Below are 20,801 nucleotides of genomic sequence, written 5' to 3'. Positions count from 1 at the left end.
TTTAGCTATGATAACAGCCAAAATAAATTCAAAAATCTTCCATATATTATTATAATATAAAAGATAATGTTCAATCGTTGCTTTATATTATGAATAAATTACATTGGCAAATGAGTAATTTTGTAGATATTAGTGTAATGGAAATTTTCAAATTTTCGTAGTCTTTATTTGCATTTTAAGAACTTTTGTGCCTATTTAGGATAGTACAGTAAACTTTCTAAAGAAAGTAATAAATACAAGCCATAATCTTGTACCTTTTTTTACCACAATATAGTCCTAGAAGTAGACCAGAAAGGAAAAAAGAAAACAACTTATTAATGAGAGGCTTAGTAATAGATACATCAGATGAGGAGCAATTAAAAACAGAATAGAAAACTTTATAAAAAATACAGAAATCTATTTTAATTGAAAATTCATCTAATACTTTTCTAATCGTTTCCGATGAAATTAGTGCTCTGTCTCTTCTGCAATTCTGTTTTACCGTTCTTGGATAGCCTGTGACCTATTAAATAGTATATGTAAAATAGTATATGTAAATAGTATATGTAAATTTTACATATACTTATCTCACTACCCTCGAGAACTTTTCTATATACTTGTTAACCTTTACAACATTTTCCGTCTATTCCACCATACCCCCATTGGCATAATTTGAGCAATAAATCATGTTATTGAATACTCAAGAAGGAGCCCCTTGTTTGTAGCGGAATGTAAGTCCAACACGTTATCATTGCATAATCACAGACTGCATACATTTGCATGTGTTTGTGGACCTGAGGGCGTTTGTTACTGCCATTATGTGTACGTGCATATATTTAAACTCTAACAAATACCAAGGAGCCCATTTTATTTTCTCTTTATGTTAATATCAACGGTTGTAATAAAAAGATTTTCACTAATTTTTGCATATTAATGGCCAATCTTGGCCATTAACAAATTTTATGTTGAATCGTCAATAAAAAAACTGTAACAGAAGATTGTAAAATACGGGTGGTTCCATTTAAAAATGCGCATATATTATCCGTATATCTCAGAAACTGTACATTTGACAACGTCGAAGATATAAAATTTTAAAATAAAAGACAGTTTAAGACGCCCTAGCGACATCTCTTAAAGAAAGAGAAAGTCCCATTTATCCAATGATTAGTCCCATTTATCCAATAATTATTTACTATTATTTTAATAGTGAATTTTGTATCTGGGACTTTTCTCTTTTCTTTAAAATTTGAAATCGCTGATCCATCTGATATACATAACTAACATTTTGTTACATATTATACAGATATCTTTATGTTTCCATATTTTACACGCCCACTGTAGTTTAATGATTTAAAATTTGTCGTGTACAATTAGATTTTGTATTTAAGTAAGTAATGACCTAATTAATATATATGTTTGTTTTAGCTGTGGTTGGTGGCGCTGTTGTTGGATTACTATGTGCAATATTAGTGGTGATGTTCATCGTCTACAGAATGCGCAAAAAGGATGAGGGCTCATATGCAGTAGGAGACCCCAAGCAATCGCCAAACTCAAACTCGTACAGCAGAGCTACAACAAATAAAGAATTCTTTGCCTGAAAGTAGTCCTACTAAAGAAATTTTCAATAATGTGGAAGATCTGACATTGCTCATTCAAGAAGTTCAAGTAAAAGATATGAAAGGGATCTTCCACTTGAAGCTTCGCGACATTACATTCATACGCACATAATGCAGTTTTACAAATTACCTTTTTGTTCAATTTCGTTACATATTTTCTTGTCGGAAAACTGCCCTAAATCATTGAGCCGCCATTTTGTTTGTTTGGGAGATGTACATAAATATACATATATGGAATGTAACAAAAGTAACTAAATGTTGTACGTCCATTATAATCTTGAGTTTATAGTACATTTTTCTTTTAATTTTGACTATTTTAATAAAATTTATCTTTACCTTAAATGTACTATAAACTTAAATTTACTTAAGTACCTAATATTCAATAAATTTAGGAGTAGTTTTATTGATATTTTCCAAAATTGTCTAGGAACTAAGCTATCTATGCTTATTAATGCAACTATTTATGCTTTACATTATTTAAAGACATATAACTAGAGTACAGCTGGTTTTATGACAATTTGTTATTGTAACCACAAATTACAGTTTGACATTTGCAGCTAAACCCCCCACTTTTTACACATTTTAATAAATTCTCAGTGATAAAAGTAATTGGTTCAGTATTAATTTATACTTGATTTGCATTAACTGCAGAGTATGGCGTAGTATGACTCCATTTCTTTGCAATATGAGCACTTTTTCATTGGGTTTTTTATTTGTATTAATCAGCATATAAAGATACATTCCTATAAGCTTCACAGATAGACAAATTACAGTCCCTGCTCACCAATCACCAAAACAGATGGAAAAAGTCGAGTTCCAGCACACTTTTAGCACATTCTATTATCTGTCACGTTTTGACAATTCAATCAAAAAGTTTCACCATTTTTAACGTAATTATGCAGGATGATTATTCACTAATTTGTTATCAAACGCATTCAGCAGGCCTGGATCACTGTGAAGATACTTTTAACGTGCTTCAAATTAAACAAGCTCAGTAATACATAATTTGAACAGGGACTGTACACATTGAGCACCAAAATCATCGGCATGCTATAAGTTTGGCCATCATGATATAATGATAGTGGAGATAAACTTTAATAGGGTCTAACCTATGAAGCAAGTGCTTGATAGATTTCTATCCTAGTACATCCAATGAAATAGACCATGCTGTAATGGAGACCTTTTTCAAGCATTGGGAACACTGTAGATCTACATTAAATGGTCCCACTTTACTACTACTGCCTTCTTTATAGTCAAATTCTTCAACAAATTTCTTAAGTATTTTATGTATAGTGGGCTTTTGTTTTTCAGTTATATTAAGTGCCCACTATACATAAAATTTGTAAGAGATTTGTTGAAGAATTTAACTATAAAGGAGGCAAAGAAAGTATGCTCACGTCTATTCCCATTCTGGTCAGAGTGTAACCTTTTTAATATTGGTAATATTGGACATTATTGCTATGATAGACTATATTTTATTTCTTTTTTGGACTATATTAAAAATTTATTTCATTAGGTATATAAATTTGACATACTTTGATTGTTTTACTTGCATTGGATGCATCATACCTCGCCATAACAAGCAACGAGTAGTTAAACTGTGTTAGACAGAGACGAACAAATCCACTGTGTTCTATTAGTAGTTAGAATTAAACTAAATGTTTGAATAATCAATTCTTGTAGTGGTGCACGTTTAATTCCATTTGCCACTTTACTCTCAAGGCATTCATTAACTGTTTAAATATTGAATCTGCTACGAGGAATTGACTAGATTGGCAGCTTATCCCAGTAGATTACACGTGGCATTTGTTCGTCTAACTGATCTAACATATTTGACTTTTATATTGAGACTGAATTCAAAGATATTCTGTTAAATATGATTTTTTTTTGTTTGTAAAAACTGTATACCATTGCATTTCGTGTTTTTAAATATTCTTTAATAAGAGCAAAAGGTATAAAATTGATCTGTAAGTAAAGGAGAATCAGGTGGTCGCTGTTATTTACTTTAGGTAATAGTCCAAGAGGCAGCGCTGAAAAATCTCTTTGAATTTACTAAAGCTAGGTTTTTCACAGTTGATTACTGTGATTGTGTAGAGAAACATACTGCGGTCGGTCAAGCGAAACGTAGAACAGGGGTTACTGAGAGGGTATCAAAGTTGCTTTCCTACGAAGGTAATTAAATCCATTTACTAAGGCTGAAAATCAGTACATACATTCTAAATTAAATATAAATAAAGGTTATTATAGTCGGTCAGCTGTATGACGGGACAGAGCCGGTCGATCGGCCCCAATGAATGTACAGGGTTATTCACTATATTTTGACCCCCTTGTAAACTGCTTTATTTACAGAATTAGAAAAAAATGTAATATACAAAAGTTATTCGATTTTTAAATTATGATTTTTTGACATATATCGTACTAGTGACGTCATCCATTTGGGCGTGATGACGTAATCGACTATTTCTTTAAATGGGAATAGGGTCGAGTGCTAGCTCATTTGAAAGGTTATTCAATTCCCTATTCAGTAATATAAACATTAACATGATTAATTATACAAGGTGTCCAAAAAAAAGTTTTTTAATTAAATTAATTGTTTAATTAATAATTCAAAAAAAATTTTGGACACCCTGTATGATCTTAATGTTTATAGTACTATATAGAGAATTGAATAGCCTTTCAAATGAGCTAGCACACGACCCCTATTCTCATAATTCTGTAAATAAAGCTGTTTACAAGGGGGTCAAAATATAGTGAATAACCCTGTACATTCATTGGGTCCGACCGACCGGCTCTGTCCCGTCATACAGCTGACCGACTATAATAACTTTTATTTATATTTAATTTAGAATGTGTGTACTGATTTTCAGCCTTAGTAAATGGATTTAATTACCTTCGTAGGAAAGCAACTTTGATACCCTCTCAGTAACCCCTGTTCTACGTTTCGCTTGACCGACCGCAGTATGTTTCTCTACACAATCACAGTAATCAACTGTGAAAAATTTAGATTTAGTAAATTTAAAGGGATTTTTCAGAGCTGCCTCTCCGTCTATAATTGGAATGAACCATATGATTAATAATTTAGGAAAAAATTCAATTAAAAAATTTTTTAATAAAATTTTTTTAATTAATTTAAAATTAAAAATTGTAATTGTGGTTTGTCTCAATTAAATAAAATAGTTAACATATTCAACTGCATGCCTGGATATCCTCTACGTCTACAGTGCCATGATTAGTTCTCTTGGAGCGCATATTCATCTTGAGGAATAAAAAAGTATAACGGAGAGATATCAGGGTTATAGTGGGTGTGGTAATGTTGCAATACTTTTCTTCATCAAAACCCAAAACCTTTGCTGACAGGAGCCGTTTAAACCTGCTCTGAACGTCAGACTTTGACGGAAACTAACGGAAATATTGTTTTTCCAGACATGTTTCCAGGTCCGAGTTAAAACTCACTTGTCGGAGCCTAATTGCCACACCTCATATGATAATTATTCCTATTTTTCGTTGACCTTATAGTCACTAATATGTCCTTCAAAAACTCCAATTAATAAGCCTACTCAGAATATCAACATCTTTCAGTAAAATCTTTTAAAAAATTTATTGTAGTCAAGTGCAGCTACTTGTATTAGTTAGGTGTTATGTACTAGAGCTAGTTATGTCTAAACTCTTGATAAATATGTTCTTCAAACACTCCAAACAATAAGCCTACTTAGAATCGTCAATATATTTCTGTAATTTCTTTAAAAAATCTATCATAGTCAGGTGCAGTTACCTTGTACTAGTTTCATTTTGTGTAAACACTTAATAAATCATTTTTAAAACCTTATAATATCTCGTGTAATTTCTATATATGTGGTGTCCTCGCTTATATCAAATTACTTTTCACTTTCTATTAAAAGTAAATTAAACCATTGTAGAAAAATTCAAATAAATTGGTCTTTCCTGATAGAACTAGCCGATACAGGACGTATTAAATATCGATACATTTTTGGCAAAGTAACGTAAGTGACATTTTTGGCGAAAATCATGTTTTTCCATTAAACTAACACTACATATTGTTTAGAAGGTAATGCCAAAGTGTAGTAAGCCTAGAATTACTTTAAACATAATATATGTATAGGCTTACTACACTTTAGTGCCTTCTGAACAATAATAGCGTTAGTTTAATGGAAAAACATGATTTTCTTAAATGTCACTTACGTTACTTTGCCAAAAATGTATCGATATGTCCTATGTTTACAAATGTTCTTATCAGATGGCAGCTAAAACATTGGTTTATTAATGTTTACAATTAGTAAAATCTTCCAGACTACCAGTCACAATAAATAAGTATTTGTTAAGATTATGTTTATGAATCATTATATTGCATTTTAATATTTATTTACATTCCCTTTAAACAGTCTAAATACTCTAAGACATAAATTATTTATATTACCCGTTATAAATTTGACATAATATTTACACTGGAAGTACTCAATGCTACAAAATGTAAACTACAAAAAAAGGGATTATTTGGTGATAGGCTTATAAAGATGATATTGATTAAAAACACGATTTGCTTTGCTGTATTAGTTTGGAAAATAGTATCATAATGACAGTGAGAACAAAACGGCACCTCTAAGTTATTTTCGAATTTCACAATATTTTAAGTAAGTTTAGTTTTTAGGAAATATTAAATAACTGGAGGCACAAGTTTTTTTATTTCTTTTATATTCGTTTTCATGATCCGTATTCTAGCAATTCTGCACATATCCAGTGTTTTCATATATCTAATAAGCAAGTGGGTCGAGGTGGAGGTGTAGGTCGCGGTGGATGCCACTAGTTAAGTCGCGGTCGATGTTGACAGCACATAGCAAGGAGGTCACCTGCGCTGTCAGTCGAGCTAGAACCACTATCAAGTGAAGTAGTTTAATGAAATTTGAAGAAATTCAAAAATAAACTGAATACAAAAAAGGGATTATATAAAAAGTATCAACTCCGATAGAGCAGGTAATGACAACTTGGCTTCGAACGGAACAATTACAGGGAAGCATCCTTGTAGGCCGCGCAGTAGACATTCATGTAAAACAAACTCATTTTATTTTCAAAAGCTGCTCTGTTCTCTTCCATTTACTACAATGTGTTTGTTTTACATGGATGTCGACCGCGACCTCCACCTCCACCGCGACCTACTTGTTCTTATCTTACCCTAAGATTGCAATAAACAAATTAAAAAAGGACTCTAAGGTACTTACTGTTTGAATTGTGCCATGTTTGGTCTTCAGAGATATATGTAAAAAAAGTACTTTATCACCATAATTAGCTTAATTTAAAAAGACATTTAGATGTATTTGGTCTATGGAATCCAAATTATTGATGCCTAAAACCAATTCAACAAAAGACATCCTGCACCCACGTGATGCTTCTGCGCAACAACAGTTCATTGCATAGTCTTTTGGAGGTGTTCTAATCTTATAGAAAAAATTTTTCTGGTACTGATTTTGGAGTTGTTTCTAGACCTAGACAAACATGTTCTCTAAATCATTATTGACAGACGTGTACCTCCGCTCAAGTATATTCTTCTGTAAAACAATCGTTATGACGAGGACAACATGTAGGTGGCTAAAGTAGAAACTGAGCAGTCTTTCATAAAGTTTATGTTTAATTTTTTCTAGAACAATTTCAATTTGTCTGGGCATTCCTAATTCCTAGCTTAAATAACATTACTAAATGTTCTTGTCAGATTTATGTACTGAATGATTAAAGAACTACTAATGTCAAAGGGCTTCAATACATAAACGCTACATAAAAACTTCATCATTGATTCGTTAAATGTAAATGTGTGATTTTTATTGGATCTATCCTCGATGCTATAAGATCATCCACAATTTTCACTGCCTAAGTAACCTTGAAGTATGTAGCTTGAAGCGAATGCATTTGATTATCTATAATTACTTCCTGAGAGGTATAGATTCAGTTAGACGACTATACGTTAGTAAATAAGTATGAAAAACTTTAAGGGCTAATTCTACATGAAAAATTAATGTCAGATTGCTCTATAAACATTATAGGTTTGTTCGTAGTACGATCCAAACGATCAGCAACCGTTGCCAACCATCAGACGCATGCGCAGTTAACCGTTGGCGCTGCGCAGTTAACAGTTAGAGTTTGTAGATTAGGAACGCGCATGCCTCTGATGGTTGGCAACGGTTGCTGATCGTTCTACGAACAAACCTAATATCTCGCATATACTTCGTTGCGGTGTTGAAATTTTTTTTCAAACTGCCAATTTATTTATTACTCTAAGACCAGTTGAGCTATGAAAATGAAATTTGGTCAGTTTTAGGAGGTAGTTATTGCGCATTTTTTGACATACAATTAAGAATTTTGTATTCATCATTGGCGCGCCTACGGGTAATGGACTGAATTTTTTTAAAGAAAATAATAGTACGCCACTGAGATATTAAAAATTATTTCTAAATTCCACGTTTAATTGTTGATAAAAAACCTTTCTTGCCTTTTTTCATATGGTACACCGTTTTTATGCAGAAAAATAAAACATCTTGACGCGTATTTTTCATTTTTTAATACATTATCAAGAAATATCCAATATAATAATACTAAACTGGAACAATAACAGAAAATATTAATAATAAGATTTTAAATAAGTACAGGGCTACAACAAATGTTAAAAATGACCTCCTTTAGAGGTTACAGAAGAAGTTTATATTCATCATTGGCGCGCGTACGGGTAATGGTCTGCATTTTTTTAAGAAAAAAATAGTACGCCACTGATATATGTCAAATTAAAAATCATTTTTGAATTACTGGTTCAATTTATGACAACAAATCTTTCTTGCCTTTCATTTCATATGCAGCGCTGTTTTTATGCAAAGAAATAAAACATCTTAACACTTACAAAGTATTTGAACTAAGTTTCTATGCATATGGAAACTACCTCAAATACTTTGTAAGCGTTAAGATATTTTGTTTTTTTTTAAACCGGCGCACGTATGAAAAAAAGGCGAGAAAGATTTTTTGTCGTAAATTGAACGGGGAATTTAAAAATGATTTTTAGTTTGACATATCTCAGTGGCGTACTATTTTTTTCTTAAAAAAATTCAGACCATTACCTGTACGCGCGCCAATGATGAATATAAAATTTTTCTGTTACCTGTAAAGGAGATCATTTTAAACATTTCTTGTAGCTTTGCCCCTACTTAAAATCTTATTAGTAATATTTTCTGTTATTATTCTAGTTTAGTATTATTATATTGGATAGTTCTTGATAATGTATTAAGAAATGAAAAATACGCGTCAAGACGTTTTATTTTTCTGCATAAAAACGGTGTGAAAAAAAGGCAAGAAAGGTTTTTTTATCAACAATTAAACATGGAGTTTCAAAATAATTTTTAATTTGAAATATCTCAGTGGTGTACTATTTTTTTCTTAAAAAAATTCAGACTATTACCCGTATGCGCGCCAATAATGAATACAAAATTCTTAATTGTATGTAAAAAATTGCGCAATAACTACCTCCTAAAACTCATCAAATTTCAATTTCATATCTCAACTGGTCTTAGAGTAATAAATAAATTGGCAGTTTGAAATAAAAATTTCAACACCTCGTATCTCGAAAACGAAGCATTTGCGGACATATGTTTATAGAGCAAACCGGCATTATTTTTTCATGTAGAATTAGCCCTTAAAGTTTTTCATACTTATTTGCTAACACCCTGTATATTTACTGGAACCTTCCTCGTACATGATGTTCTTAGCTCTTAACGTTCTATCTACACCTATTTGTATTCAGCTTAGCTTGTGCCTCGTCTATATTTGGTTTTATATTGTGTATGTACACATTGTGTATAAAATTATTTATTTATTTATTCAGAAATAGTACAGATCGACGTGTGCCGACACCCAAAAACTGATTCTGAATCAAAGACCTCATTATGGCAGTTAAATTCACAAAACAAAATGAGAATATTTTTTTATAACATAAGTATATGTGCCCATTTAAAATCCACCTCACCCTTCAATTATTTTATGGACAAAGCACTTAACTTCACATTGGAAGCCAGTTTGTAAAAGTATTTTAAATGTGATCATATGTGCAGCAATATCTAATTTTAGATCTGTTATTACTCAGTCTGTTCCTAAATTTTTGTAGTATTATGTTAAGTCTCTTTAAAATGGCAACTATTTAACTTACAATGGCTACCATCTACAATAAAAAATGTATGTATCATGCGTAATAATTCAGCTTTTAAGGAAAACTCTTGATTTTACTAGCTTCTCATAGTTCGATAAATTTCATTTGACAGCTGTCAAAATATGACGTAATCGCCATATTTCTTAAATGAACATATAGCATGTGATACATAATTTTGATGTCTTTTGCCTCAGAAAATAATTGTAAGGGTGAATTTTAGACACACTATATTTATCTTCTGATATGTGAATTGAAAGTTATAATTTGATGATTGAGATATATTTTACTAATTGATAGGAATTATTCGTTCTTTTTAATTTTTTTATTATTAAATTTATAAATATATTTGAATTTGTGGCTGTCGTAGCTTGTCATGGCAAAACGTCAAGGCCCCAATGCATCTAACATGCCACTAGGGATCATTACATTTGGCTTAACACCAATGTAACCAATCTAAGAAGACAATAAATTTGTTGTAGAAAATATACGCAAATAAACCAGAAATTAATGACATTGGAGCCAGTATGTTCTGCTCAGTTTGTTCGCTGCTACAAATTCAAATAAAACCAATAGTTGAACACCTGAATGTAGATTTCAGTGTATAAGTATAAGCGCAGCTACTATCAAATTGGTGACAAACTTTTCTATATAATGAAGTCTTGGCAACTGTTTTATAGTTATCTTTTGTCTCTTTGTTGGAAGATTGTAATAAACAATACCGTCTTTTTGACCAGTTGAAGTTAGCTTAAGTCTGTCAATGTCACTAACACAATATTTCGGTAAACTGAATTTTTCCTTCCATTAGAATTACTGTTTTGAGCAGAAATATGGTATTGACAATTTTATTAGATTTACTAGTGGTGTGTGATCGTGAGAGTTTTCGAGAAGGAATAGAAACGAATAAAATCTGTTAACATTGTAATAGTCTTTGATAATTGAGATGATGAAAGTGTTTTCATCAAGTCGGCTGTGCCAAATTTCAATTTTCAAGCAGATTGTCTATACATTATTTGTTTAATTGCACGTTATCTAATTTTGACATTGACATTTGACATTTTCGCACAAAGTTGCCATATTGTCAGGATAGTAAAGAATGTAGGGAATTATGAACTGCAGTTGGTAGTACTGTGACGACATAGATGCCATTGATGACGTGAATTAACTTTAAGGAGATAATTTCGGTTTTACTGCAGACTCAACAATATCTTTTCTTTAAGATAACCTGCAAGGTTTATTTTGTTGCAGTTTTTATACTTCAAATAATAATTTTACCACTCTCTGTATATTTCGATTCAAGTCTTGACTCGATGTGTAGTTGATTTACAATCGAAAAGCCGTCAAAAAAATTGAAAAAACATCTCACGGTCTCATACCACTTGACAGTGATATTTTTATCAAAATATTCCTCTACTTATTTTATAAATTAATTCCTTTATTTTAGGGTATTTTACACATGGCCTAATTGTTTAAAATATTGTTATATTTAACATCATTAAAACCACATAGCACAAATTTTGTTGATATCAAAAGAAATTTTGTTGCATTCAGAATAAAACCGATTTACACATTGAAAATTATAATCTTCGTTTCCTAGATGAAAAGCTTATAATGTTCGGTATTAGCACAAAACATCAATCTTATTTGGCTGTTTTGGGGTAATTAGAATGCCAAAATGCGATGGCAATCAGTCATTCATAATAACTGTTAAGATGTATTCGTACATGCTAGTCATCTCATCAAATTACTAAATTTTAGTTTAAATATCTCTGTAAAACGCATTTTTGTATTTTTGCGTATGTTTTGTGTAAAAAAGGTCTAATCAACTATCAATTAACCAACTGGTTTTTGTATCTATCCGTCAGTACATACAGTAACTACTTACATTTTACTTGAGACCGTTCACATGCTCGTTTTAATGACTTAAAACGGGGTTAGAATGTGAACTGTCTCAAGTAAAATGTATGTAGCTGTAATCGCGCGTTAAGCGCTTGTCATGAGAACGGGGCCTTAATCTTCCTAAATTGGGTTTTATAAGCTGGTCTACTTAGTTTCGTTTGCAAATCCTTTATAATTCAATATCGTATCAAAACCATTAGCAGCAGAATTCAGAAATCATACTGCTGCTACAAGAAAGGCTTTGAAAATCTTCCTGAATTGAGTTTTATAAGCTTTTCTACTCAGTTTTGTTTGTAAATCTTTTATAATTCAATATGATACCAAAACATTTGCAGCAGAATTCAGAAATAATCGTACTGCTACAGAAAGGCCTTGAAAAACCTTCGTTAATTGGGTTTTATAAGCTTGTCTCCTCAGTTTTGTCTACAAATCCTTTATAATTCAATATCGTATCAAAACCATCAGCAACATAATTCAGAAATCATCGTGCAATTACATGTATAAAAGTCTTAAAGATATACTTAAATTGAGTTTTATAAGCTTGTCTACTCAGTTTTGTTTGCAAATCTTTTATAATTCATTATTATATCAAAACTATTAGCAGCAGAATTCAGAAATCATCCTGCTGGTACAAAAAGGCCTTGAAAATCTTTCTGAATTGGATTTTATACGCTGGTCTACTCAGTTTTGTTTGCAAATCCTTTATAATTCATTATTATATCAAAACTATTAGCAGCAGAATTCAGAAATCATCCTGCTGGTACAGAAAGGCCTTGAAAATCTTTCTGAATTTAGTTTTATAAGCTTGTCTGCTCAGTTTTATTTGCAAGTACATACTTATAATTGATTATTATATCAAAAACATTAACAGCAGTATTCAGAAATCATCCTGCTGTTACATAAAGGCTTTGAAAATCTTCCTAAATTGAGTTTTATAAGCTTGTCTACTCAGTTGTGTCTGCAAATCTTGTATAATTCAATGTTATATTAAAATCATTAGCAGAATTCAGAAATCATCCTGCTGGTTCATAAAGGCCTTGAAAATCTTCCTAAATTGAGTTTTATAAGCTTGTCTACTCAATTTTGTTTGCAAATCTTTGTAATTGATTATTGTATCAAAACCATAAGCATCAGCATTCAGAAATCATCCTGCTGGTACAAAAAGGCCTTGAAAATCTTTCTGAATTGGATTTTATACGCTTGTCTACTCAGTTTTGTTTGCAAATCCTTTATAATTCATTATTATATCAAAACTATTAGCAGCAGAATTCAGAAATCATCCTGCTGGTACAGAAAGGCCTTGAAAATCTTTCTGAATTGGATTTTATACGCTTGTCTACTCAGTTTTGTTTGCAAATCCTTTATAATTCAATATTGTATCAAAACCATTATCAGCAGGATTCAGAAATCATCCTGCTGCCTTGAAAATCTTTCTAAATTGTGTTTTATAAGCTGGTCTACTCAGTTTTGTTTGCAAATCCTTTATAGTTCATTATTATATCGAAACTATTAGCAGCAGAATTCAGAAATCATCCTGCTGGTACAGAAAGGCCTTGAAAATCTTTCTGAATTGGATTTTATACGCTTGTCTACTCAGTTTTGTTTGCAAATCCTTTATAATTCAATATTGTATCAAAACCATTATCAGCAGGATACAGAAATCATCCTGCCGCCTTGAAAATCTTTCTGAATCGAGTTTTATAAGCTTGTCTATTCAATTTTGTTTGCAAATCCTTTATAATTCATTATTATATCCATACTATTAGCAGCAGAATTCAGAAATCATCCTGCTGGTAGAGAAAGGCCTTGAAAATCTTTCTGAATTGGATTTTTTACGCTTGTCTACTCAGTTTTGTTTGCAAATCCTTTATAATTCAATATTGTATCAAAACCAATATCAGCAGGATTCAGAAATCATCCTGCTGCTACATAAAGGCCTTGAGAATCTTTCTGCATTGAATTTTATAAACTTGTCTGCTCAGTTTTGTTTGCAAATACTTATAATTGATTATTATATCAAAAACATTAACAGCAGTATTCAGAAACCATCCTGCTGCTTCATAAAGGCCTTGAAAATCTTCCTAAATTGAACTTTATAAGCTTCTCTACTCAGTTTTGGTTGTAAATTCTATATATAATACATTATAATATCAAAACCATTAGAAGCAGAATTTAGAAATCATGTTGCTGCTACATAAAGGCTTTGAAAATCTTCCTAAATTGAGTTTTATAAGCTTGTCTACTCAATTTTGTTTGCAAATCTTTGTAATTGATTATTGTATCAAAACCATAAGCAGCAGCATTCAAAAATCATCCTGCTGCTTCATAAAGGCCTTGAAACTCTTCTTTTTTTTTTACACGCCTTGGGTTATTAGCGTAGTATTGATTTTGATTATTGCTCGGCTGAATTGACTAGCATGTTTAAATGTTGCAAAAATCCTGCATATGAGGATGCGCTAATGTGCTCTTCTGTAAAGCTTGGTGTTTTGGCTATTTATTTTTGCTGGTTTACATTGTCAAAAAGAAGTAAATTGGTTTAACTAAATGTAAAATAAATACCTTAAGGAATTACTAAAACGTATAGAATAAATGTATTAATACTTGAATTTTTCACAGAAATAGTAAACATTTTTGGGCAGCACGTTTGAGACGTTACATTAATCTGTAGCAGCTTTGGTAAAAATCTGTTTTGTTTAGGTTGTGAATCTGATGAATATTTAAAAACTATAACACTTGGAAGCATGGGAATATTTGAAATGATATTTTGAATAGCATTATCTGTATGTTCTCTACATCCAAAAAATAGTGGTATTTATATCAGTTATATTATTTGTTATCTTTTTCACCGAAATATATTTCAGTGAATAAAGTACATACACTTTATTTTGTAGTTATGCTTAGTAATTGTTATGTAGATTTTAATTCTTAATTCCTAACTTATTAGGTTTTTTAAACTACTTAAATTTTAAAAAACATTTTCTGGCATCAAAAATAATCTCAAAGTGCAATATGCTAATTGAGCGTTTTAAGGCCCTTATTTGACATTATTTCCAAATAATGTTAGAGCTTAAAACATAGATGTGTATAGAGTAAGCTTCGAATAAGAAGAATTGACGTCGGGCAAGTTCTTTGGATACCATATAGAGATCTGACATCTGCTTTGACATATTCTGTGCTTTCTCTATACATTCATAGACTGAAATACTAGTGTAGTCTTAAAAACTTGCAAAATTTTACTTATTTGGGGCTTACTGTACTGTCAATATTGGTGTATGTATTGACAATGATATTGTAGTTCACATGGTGTAAGCTTATTAACATTGTTCTTTGAAGTGTCATATTTAGGCATCTATGTTTTAACAAACAATGACTTAACTTGATTGTTTAGTTGTGAATTAAAGATTTTTAACAATAGTCGATGCAGTAATGGTTGCTGCTAACTTCAAGTAATTAAATCCATTGAACATTTTTATTTTTAACAAATAACAATATTTATATCAAAGATAAATTAATTACTAAAATAACTTTTTTATTAAACGGATTGTAGCTATTCGAGATTCAATTGTATATTATTAGAATAATGTTGTACAATCCAGTTGTAAATATATAAAGACGTATAAATGTTTGTTTTATTTATCTTTACCTCATTTTCGCCCCTTCCTTTTTACCCTATCGTGTCGGATTTGGGCTCGCTATTTTAATTTCCAAAAAGAATGTGTGTGTGTACTTTGTACATTTGTACGCACGTAAGAAGTTATACTTCTATTATATGATTTCTTAAAAATAAATATACTTTAACAGTTTGTTTTAATTTTTTTAAACACTAAACTAATTATGTGCTTACCGCTTTCAAAAAAATATAAAAAAGTATAGGATTGCTCCGGACTGAGTTATCTCTGGCCGAATGCTATACCAAATACGCTACGAAGACTGTGTCTGTATCGGTTCGAACCTACCTAATGACAATTCACGGTAACAAATAGACTGGAAGGTGAAGTATAATAAATATACAATAAAATGTTTTAATACTCATCTTACTCCTGAGGAAGACAAATCCAAAGACACAAAAATTATAATAAATATATTAACTAAAAACACGAATATATATTCTTTTCACACCTTTTCTTGCACTGATATATTTATACATAACTTGAAAGATTCAGCAACTAAACGCCATACTGTCTGTGTGCGCATGCGCGCAGTATTATGAAATTTTACTCTCAATCGCGCCTAAAGAAGTATAACTTCAAAAACAAGTAAAATCCTTTATAAAAGGTATACTTATTAAAATACCTAAAAAGGGCTACATCACAGAACTAGTTTTCGATCTGATATATCATCAGTGCTGGTCTAAAAAATATAAGTATAACCGGGTAAGTTGACGCAAAAAGTTACAGGTTATACTCATAGATGCATAGATATACAGGGTGTCCAGAAACTCTACCGACAAACGAAGACAGGAGATTCTTCAGATAATTTAACCTAATTCACTAAGGGAGCTAGAGCTCTTTGAAAATGGCGTCGTGTAATTAGTTTTTCTTAAATACCTCCAGAACGCTTCTATTTAGAAAAACAAAAATTGGTACGCTTATTTATTTTCAAGATATAAATCTAATTAATCCATTGCAAATTTCTAGTACCGATCATAGGCGTCCGTTTTGGGTAGGGCAACGGTTATTTTATCGCATAACTTTTTTATGTTTAACTTCTGTGCATTTCTGATACTGGATTATTAAATTGTGAAGTATTCTACTACTAAAAGTTACTCTTGTTTTAAATCGGTAGGACACACCGTTTTCTAGAAAAATCGATTTAAAAATTTTTCGTTTTTATAATTAAAAAAAAAACTGTTTAAAAAGACGAAAACTGGTACATTTATTTATATTCCAGAGATAAATCGATGTCATTAATAGAGTAGGGTCATTCCAAAGTGAGTCTTGTCCATTTTTTATAAAAATTAAGTTTACACTGAATATCGCTGTAACATTGATTTTGACATACTATTATAACAAAATACTGTTGCAAATCGCTTCTTGTTCTATATAAAATAAGTCTAAATATTGCGCATCTTTCCAAAATGCGCGTTATCCACGAGCAGTGTCATCTCAAAGCGAACCTTATCCTTTCCAGCCAATGGCTGCCTCCGATTTTTAGCCACGTGATCGTTTTGACGTTTTAACTGGCGTGATTAGGTTAGGTTATTTTACTGTTTATTATTGAAGGAGTGCAAATTCTTTATACTTAATTAGTGAAGTAAAACCTAATTATTGTTCTTACCGACAAAGTACCTACGTGTTTAATATTTTAAACTGTTATGGAAGAAGCACCTAAAGAAGTACTAAAAGGCTGTGACAGAAAGAAGGTTTCTAATCCAAAACTGTGGGCAAAAATGCAAAAAAAATAACAGGTAAAGATGTTTTATTAGTTTACTGTCAAATCTGTGCTACAAATAACTAGTAATTCGATAAAACTGTTTATTCAAGTATTTTTTTCTGTATTGCTTATATCAATCCAATCAATCGTTTGTTTCAGATATGCAGCAAAGAGAGATTACTGCGATTTGCGAAAGTTATTTTCCAGAACCTGCTGAATTAAGAGTTTAATAACTAAAAAATGTGTTTAGTGTTTTTGTTTTTTAGCTTATGTGACCATAACATTATTGTTATTTTAGTCAAAATCTGTTAATATTCGTTCACACTACTTCCTTTGTCTACATTATTGTTATTCCAAAAAGCGTCTTATCCACTGCGTTATTCCAAAGTGCGTCTTATCCAAATTATATTTAGTTTCTTTGAGCTAATGACGCAAAAACGATTTGAAAAACCTTAACGTATACTAATGTTATGAATTATTAATGAACACTAAAAAGTTTCATACAAAAAGAACCATCTGATAATAAAAAAATGATTTTTTCTAATTCTTCAACATTTTTCTCAAAGGGATAAGATTCACTTTGGAATGACCCTACTCAATTGCGAATTTCTATTACTGGTCATAGGCGTCCGTTTTGGGTAGGTCAACAGTTATTTTATATATATAGTGGCTAAACACCCCTTTAGGGGTTACGCCGCTTACGCTCTCTAGATCTATGGTTTGAGGTAGATCAGTCCTCATGTTCGTTATTTAATTTTCTCGGTTATTTTTCTCCACTCTTTCCTGTCTCTGGTTTTTTCTTTCCAATGTCGTATGCCCGCCTTGTTGAGATCACTTACTACTTCTTGTAACCATGTAGATCTTGGTCTTCCACGTCTTCTCTTGCCAGCTGGTGTCCATTCCAATATTGAGAATATCGTCGTAGTTTATCCGGATCTCCATATGTGTCCTAGCCATTTTGCTCTTTGCTGTTTTATTTTACACACTATATCTTCCTTAATTCATTGTCACTTATTATTATTGGTCCTAGTATTGCTCTTAGTATTTTTCTTTCTTGTATTCTAAGGTTTTCCTCTTGTTTTTTTGTCATGCTAAGAGTTTCTGCTGCATACATCATCGTCGGTCGAATTATTGTTTTGTATACTTTCATTTTTGATTTCTTACTCAATAACTTATTTTTAAGTAATTTTTTATTTGCATGGAAGCTTTTATTTGCTGTAATAATCCTTTCTTTGATTTCGGTTTCTCTTTCTCCATTGTTTGTTATTAATATTCCTAAGTATTTAAATTTTTCGACTTCTTCAAAAGAGTATTCTCCTACTCTAACCTTTCTCTTTTCAAAGTTTTTGTCAAATCTCATTATTTTGGTTTTTTCTTGGTTTATTTTTAATCCCATTACTTTTCCTTCTGTTACCAATTTGTTTAACATTCGTTCCATTGTTTTTCTATTTTTTGTTATTAGAACAATACCATCAGCGTATGCTATTATTTGTCCTTCTCTCGTTCGGAGGGTGCCTTTGTTGATCTTCCTGACGATGTATTCTAGGGCAAGATTAAACAGAGTTGCTGATAATGAATCTCCGTGTCTCACGCCTTTATTGATGACAAATTCTTCTGTGTCGCCTTCTTCTTCTTAACGTGCCCTATCAAGTCCCCTTGACGTTGGCGATTAACATGGCGAAACTGTCTCTGTCTCGAGCTATTCTAAATAGGTGTTCTGCTTTCTTTATTCCTGTCCACTCCCGGATATTCTTCAACCAAGGGGCCTGCTTTCTACCAATTCCTCTGCGTCCTTCGATTTTACCCATCATAATAAGTTGAAGAATATTATACCGGTCTCCCCTTATATACTACGTGTCCAAAATAGGCCATCTTTCTATATTTGATGTTATCAAGCAGCTCGCGGGTAGCATTTGCTCTCTTAAGGACTGCCACATTTGTCAGCATAGCCGTCCATGGTATTTTCAGAATACGTCTGTGCAGCCACATTTCAAAGGCCTCCAAACGGTTAATGGTGGGTATTTTTAATGTCCATGCTTCGACACCATACAAGAGGACTGACCAAATGTAGCATTTAATCATGCGCTTTCGAAGTTGAAGTTGCAATGTATCATTACAGAAGAATGACCTCATTTTTAAAAATGTCGTGGGGGCTATCTCGATCCTACATTTTATCTCTTTATCTGGATCTAGCTGTTCAGTAATATGGCAACCAAGATATTTAAAACTGGGTACTCTTTGAATTATATGACCATCAACATATAACCGTGAATCTTGATGGGCCAAACGCGCGGCTAAATACCATATGTATTTTGTTTTTGAACAGTTTATATTTAGGCCAAACTCTCTTCCCACTGTGTCAATGGCATTTAAAAGGTGTTGTAATCCATTCATATCATCACTTAAAATAACTGTATCGTCTGCATATCTGATTGTATTTATCAGAATTCCATTAACCTTCACACCCCATTCCAAATTATGCAGCGCTTCCTTAAATATTCTATCTGAATACAAATTGAACAACAGTGGGGACAGTATACAACCCTGTGTCTGACACCTCTTTGTATTTTGCATATTTCTGTTGATTTTCCATTTATTCAAGCTGTCGCTGTTTGACGCCGGTATAATTTTTCTATGATTCGTACATCTTGACTATCAACTCCTTTATCCTTTAATATTTTAATTAATTTGTGATGTTGTACTCGATCAAAGGCCTTCTCATAGTCAATAAATACAGCAAAGACGTCTTTCCTTTGATCTCGGCATTTCTGCAATAACACATTTAGTGCAAAGAGTGCGTCCCGGGTTCCCAGTCCATTTCTGAAGCCAAATTGTGTTTCATCCTGGTCTTCTTCACATTTGTCTCTGATTCTACTGTGGATGATACGTAGAAAGATTTTCAAGGTGTGGCTGATAAGGCTTATCATTCTATAGTCGCTACAGTTTTTCGGACGTTGTTTTTTTGGTAGGGTTATGAATTCAGACTTTAACCAATCTTCAGGGATATCACCAGTCGAATAAACATCATCGTCGCCTACTTGAGTTTTTATGCTAACTACAGTTCTACTCAATGTCATTTGTATTAATCTTCTTAATTTATTTTGTATTCCCATTTCTTTCAGAGCTACCATTAATTTTGATATTTTTATTGTATCAAATGGTTGCTGAAAATCTATAAAAAGCAGTTCAATTTCTATTTTATATCCATGTGCTTTTTCCATAATTTGTTTAACCGTATGTATGGCATCTGTTGTAGACTTTCCCTTAACAAATCCGCATTGATAGTGTCCTATGATATTCGTGGTAGCTTCGGTCAGTCTTCGTTGTATTAAGGCGGACATGATTTTATATGCTGTGTTTAATAGCGTCAGTCCTCTGTAGTTATTGCACATCTGTTGATCTCCTTTTTTATGAATCGTGATAAGTTGTCCTTACATATAGCATAACAGTATATAGCATATAGTTATTTTATAGCATAACTTTTTTGTCTTGAATTTTTGAGCATTTTTGACACTAGATTATTAAATTATGAGGTATTCGAGTACTAAAAGTTACTCTTACTTTATGTTGTTAAAATACTTCATTTTTTGTTGAAAAGTTCTTTCAATTCTTTTTCAAATTCTAAAAACGAAAAACTTTCAAATCGATTTTTCTAGAAAACGGTGTGTCCTACCGACTTAAAGCAAGAGTACCTTTTAGTACTAGAATACCTCACAATTTAATAATCCGGTATCAAAAATGCA

At 31.7% G+C, this 20,801-nt stretch overlaps 1 protein-coding gene across 1 annotated transcript in view; it reads left to right on the top strand.

Moving 5' to 3' along the window:
* LOC114332771 (syndecan) overlaps nt 1-15,306 on the top strand; it is a 113,573-nt gene extending 98,267 nt beyond the window's left edge. The window contains exon 4 of the mRNA XM_028282547.2: nt 1,405-15,306. Coding sequence (XP_028138348.1) covers nt 1,405-1,577 — 173 coding nt within the window. The 3' untranslated portion in view covers nt 1,578-15,306. The remainder of the gene's footprint in view (nt 1-1,404) is intronic.
* The last annotated feature ends 5,495 nt before the right edge of the window (nt 15,307-20,801 follow it).

Source organism: Diabrotica virgifera, chromosome 10 (assembly GCF_917563875.1).
Source record: "Diabrotica virgifera virgifera chromosome 10, PGI_DIABVI_V3a".
NCBI classification, from domain to species: domain Eukaryota; kingdom Metazoa; phylum Arthropoda; class Insecta; order Coleoptera; family Chrysomelidae; genus Diabrotica; species Diabrotica virgifera.
This window is presented reverse-complemented; position numbering and strand designations above follow the sequence as displayed.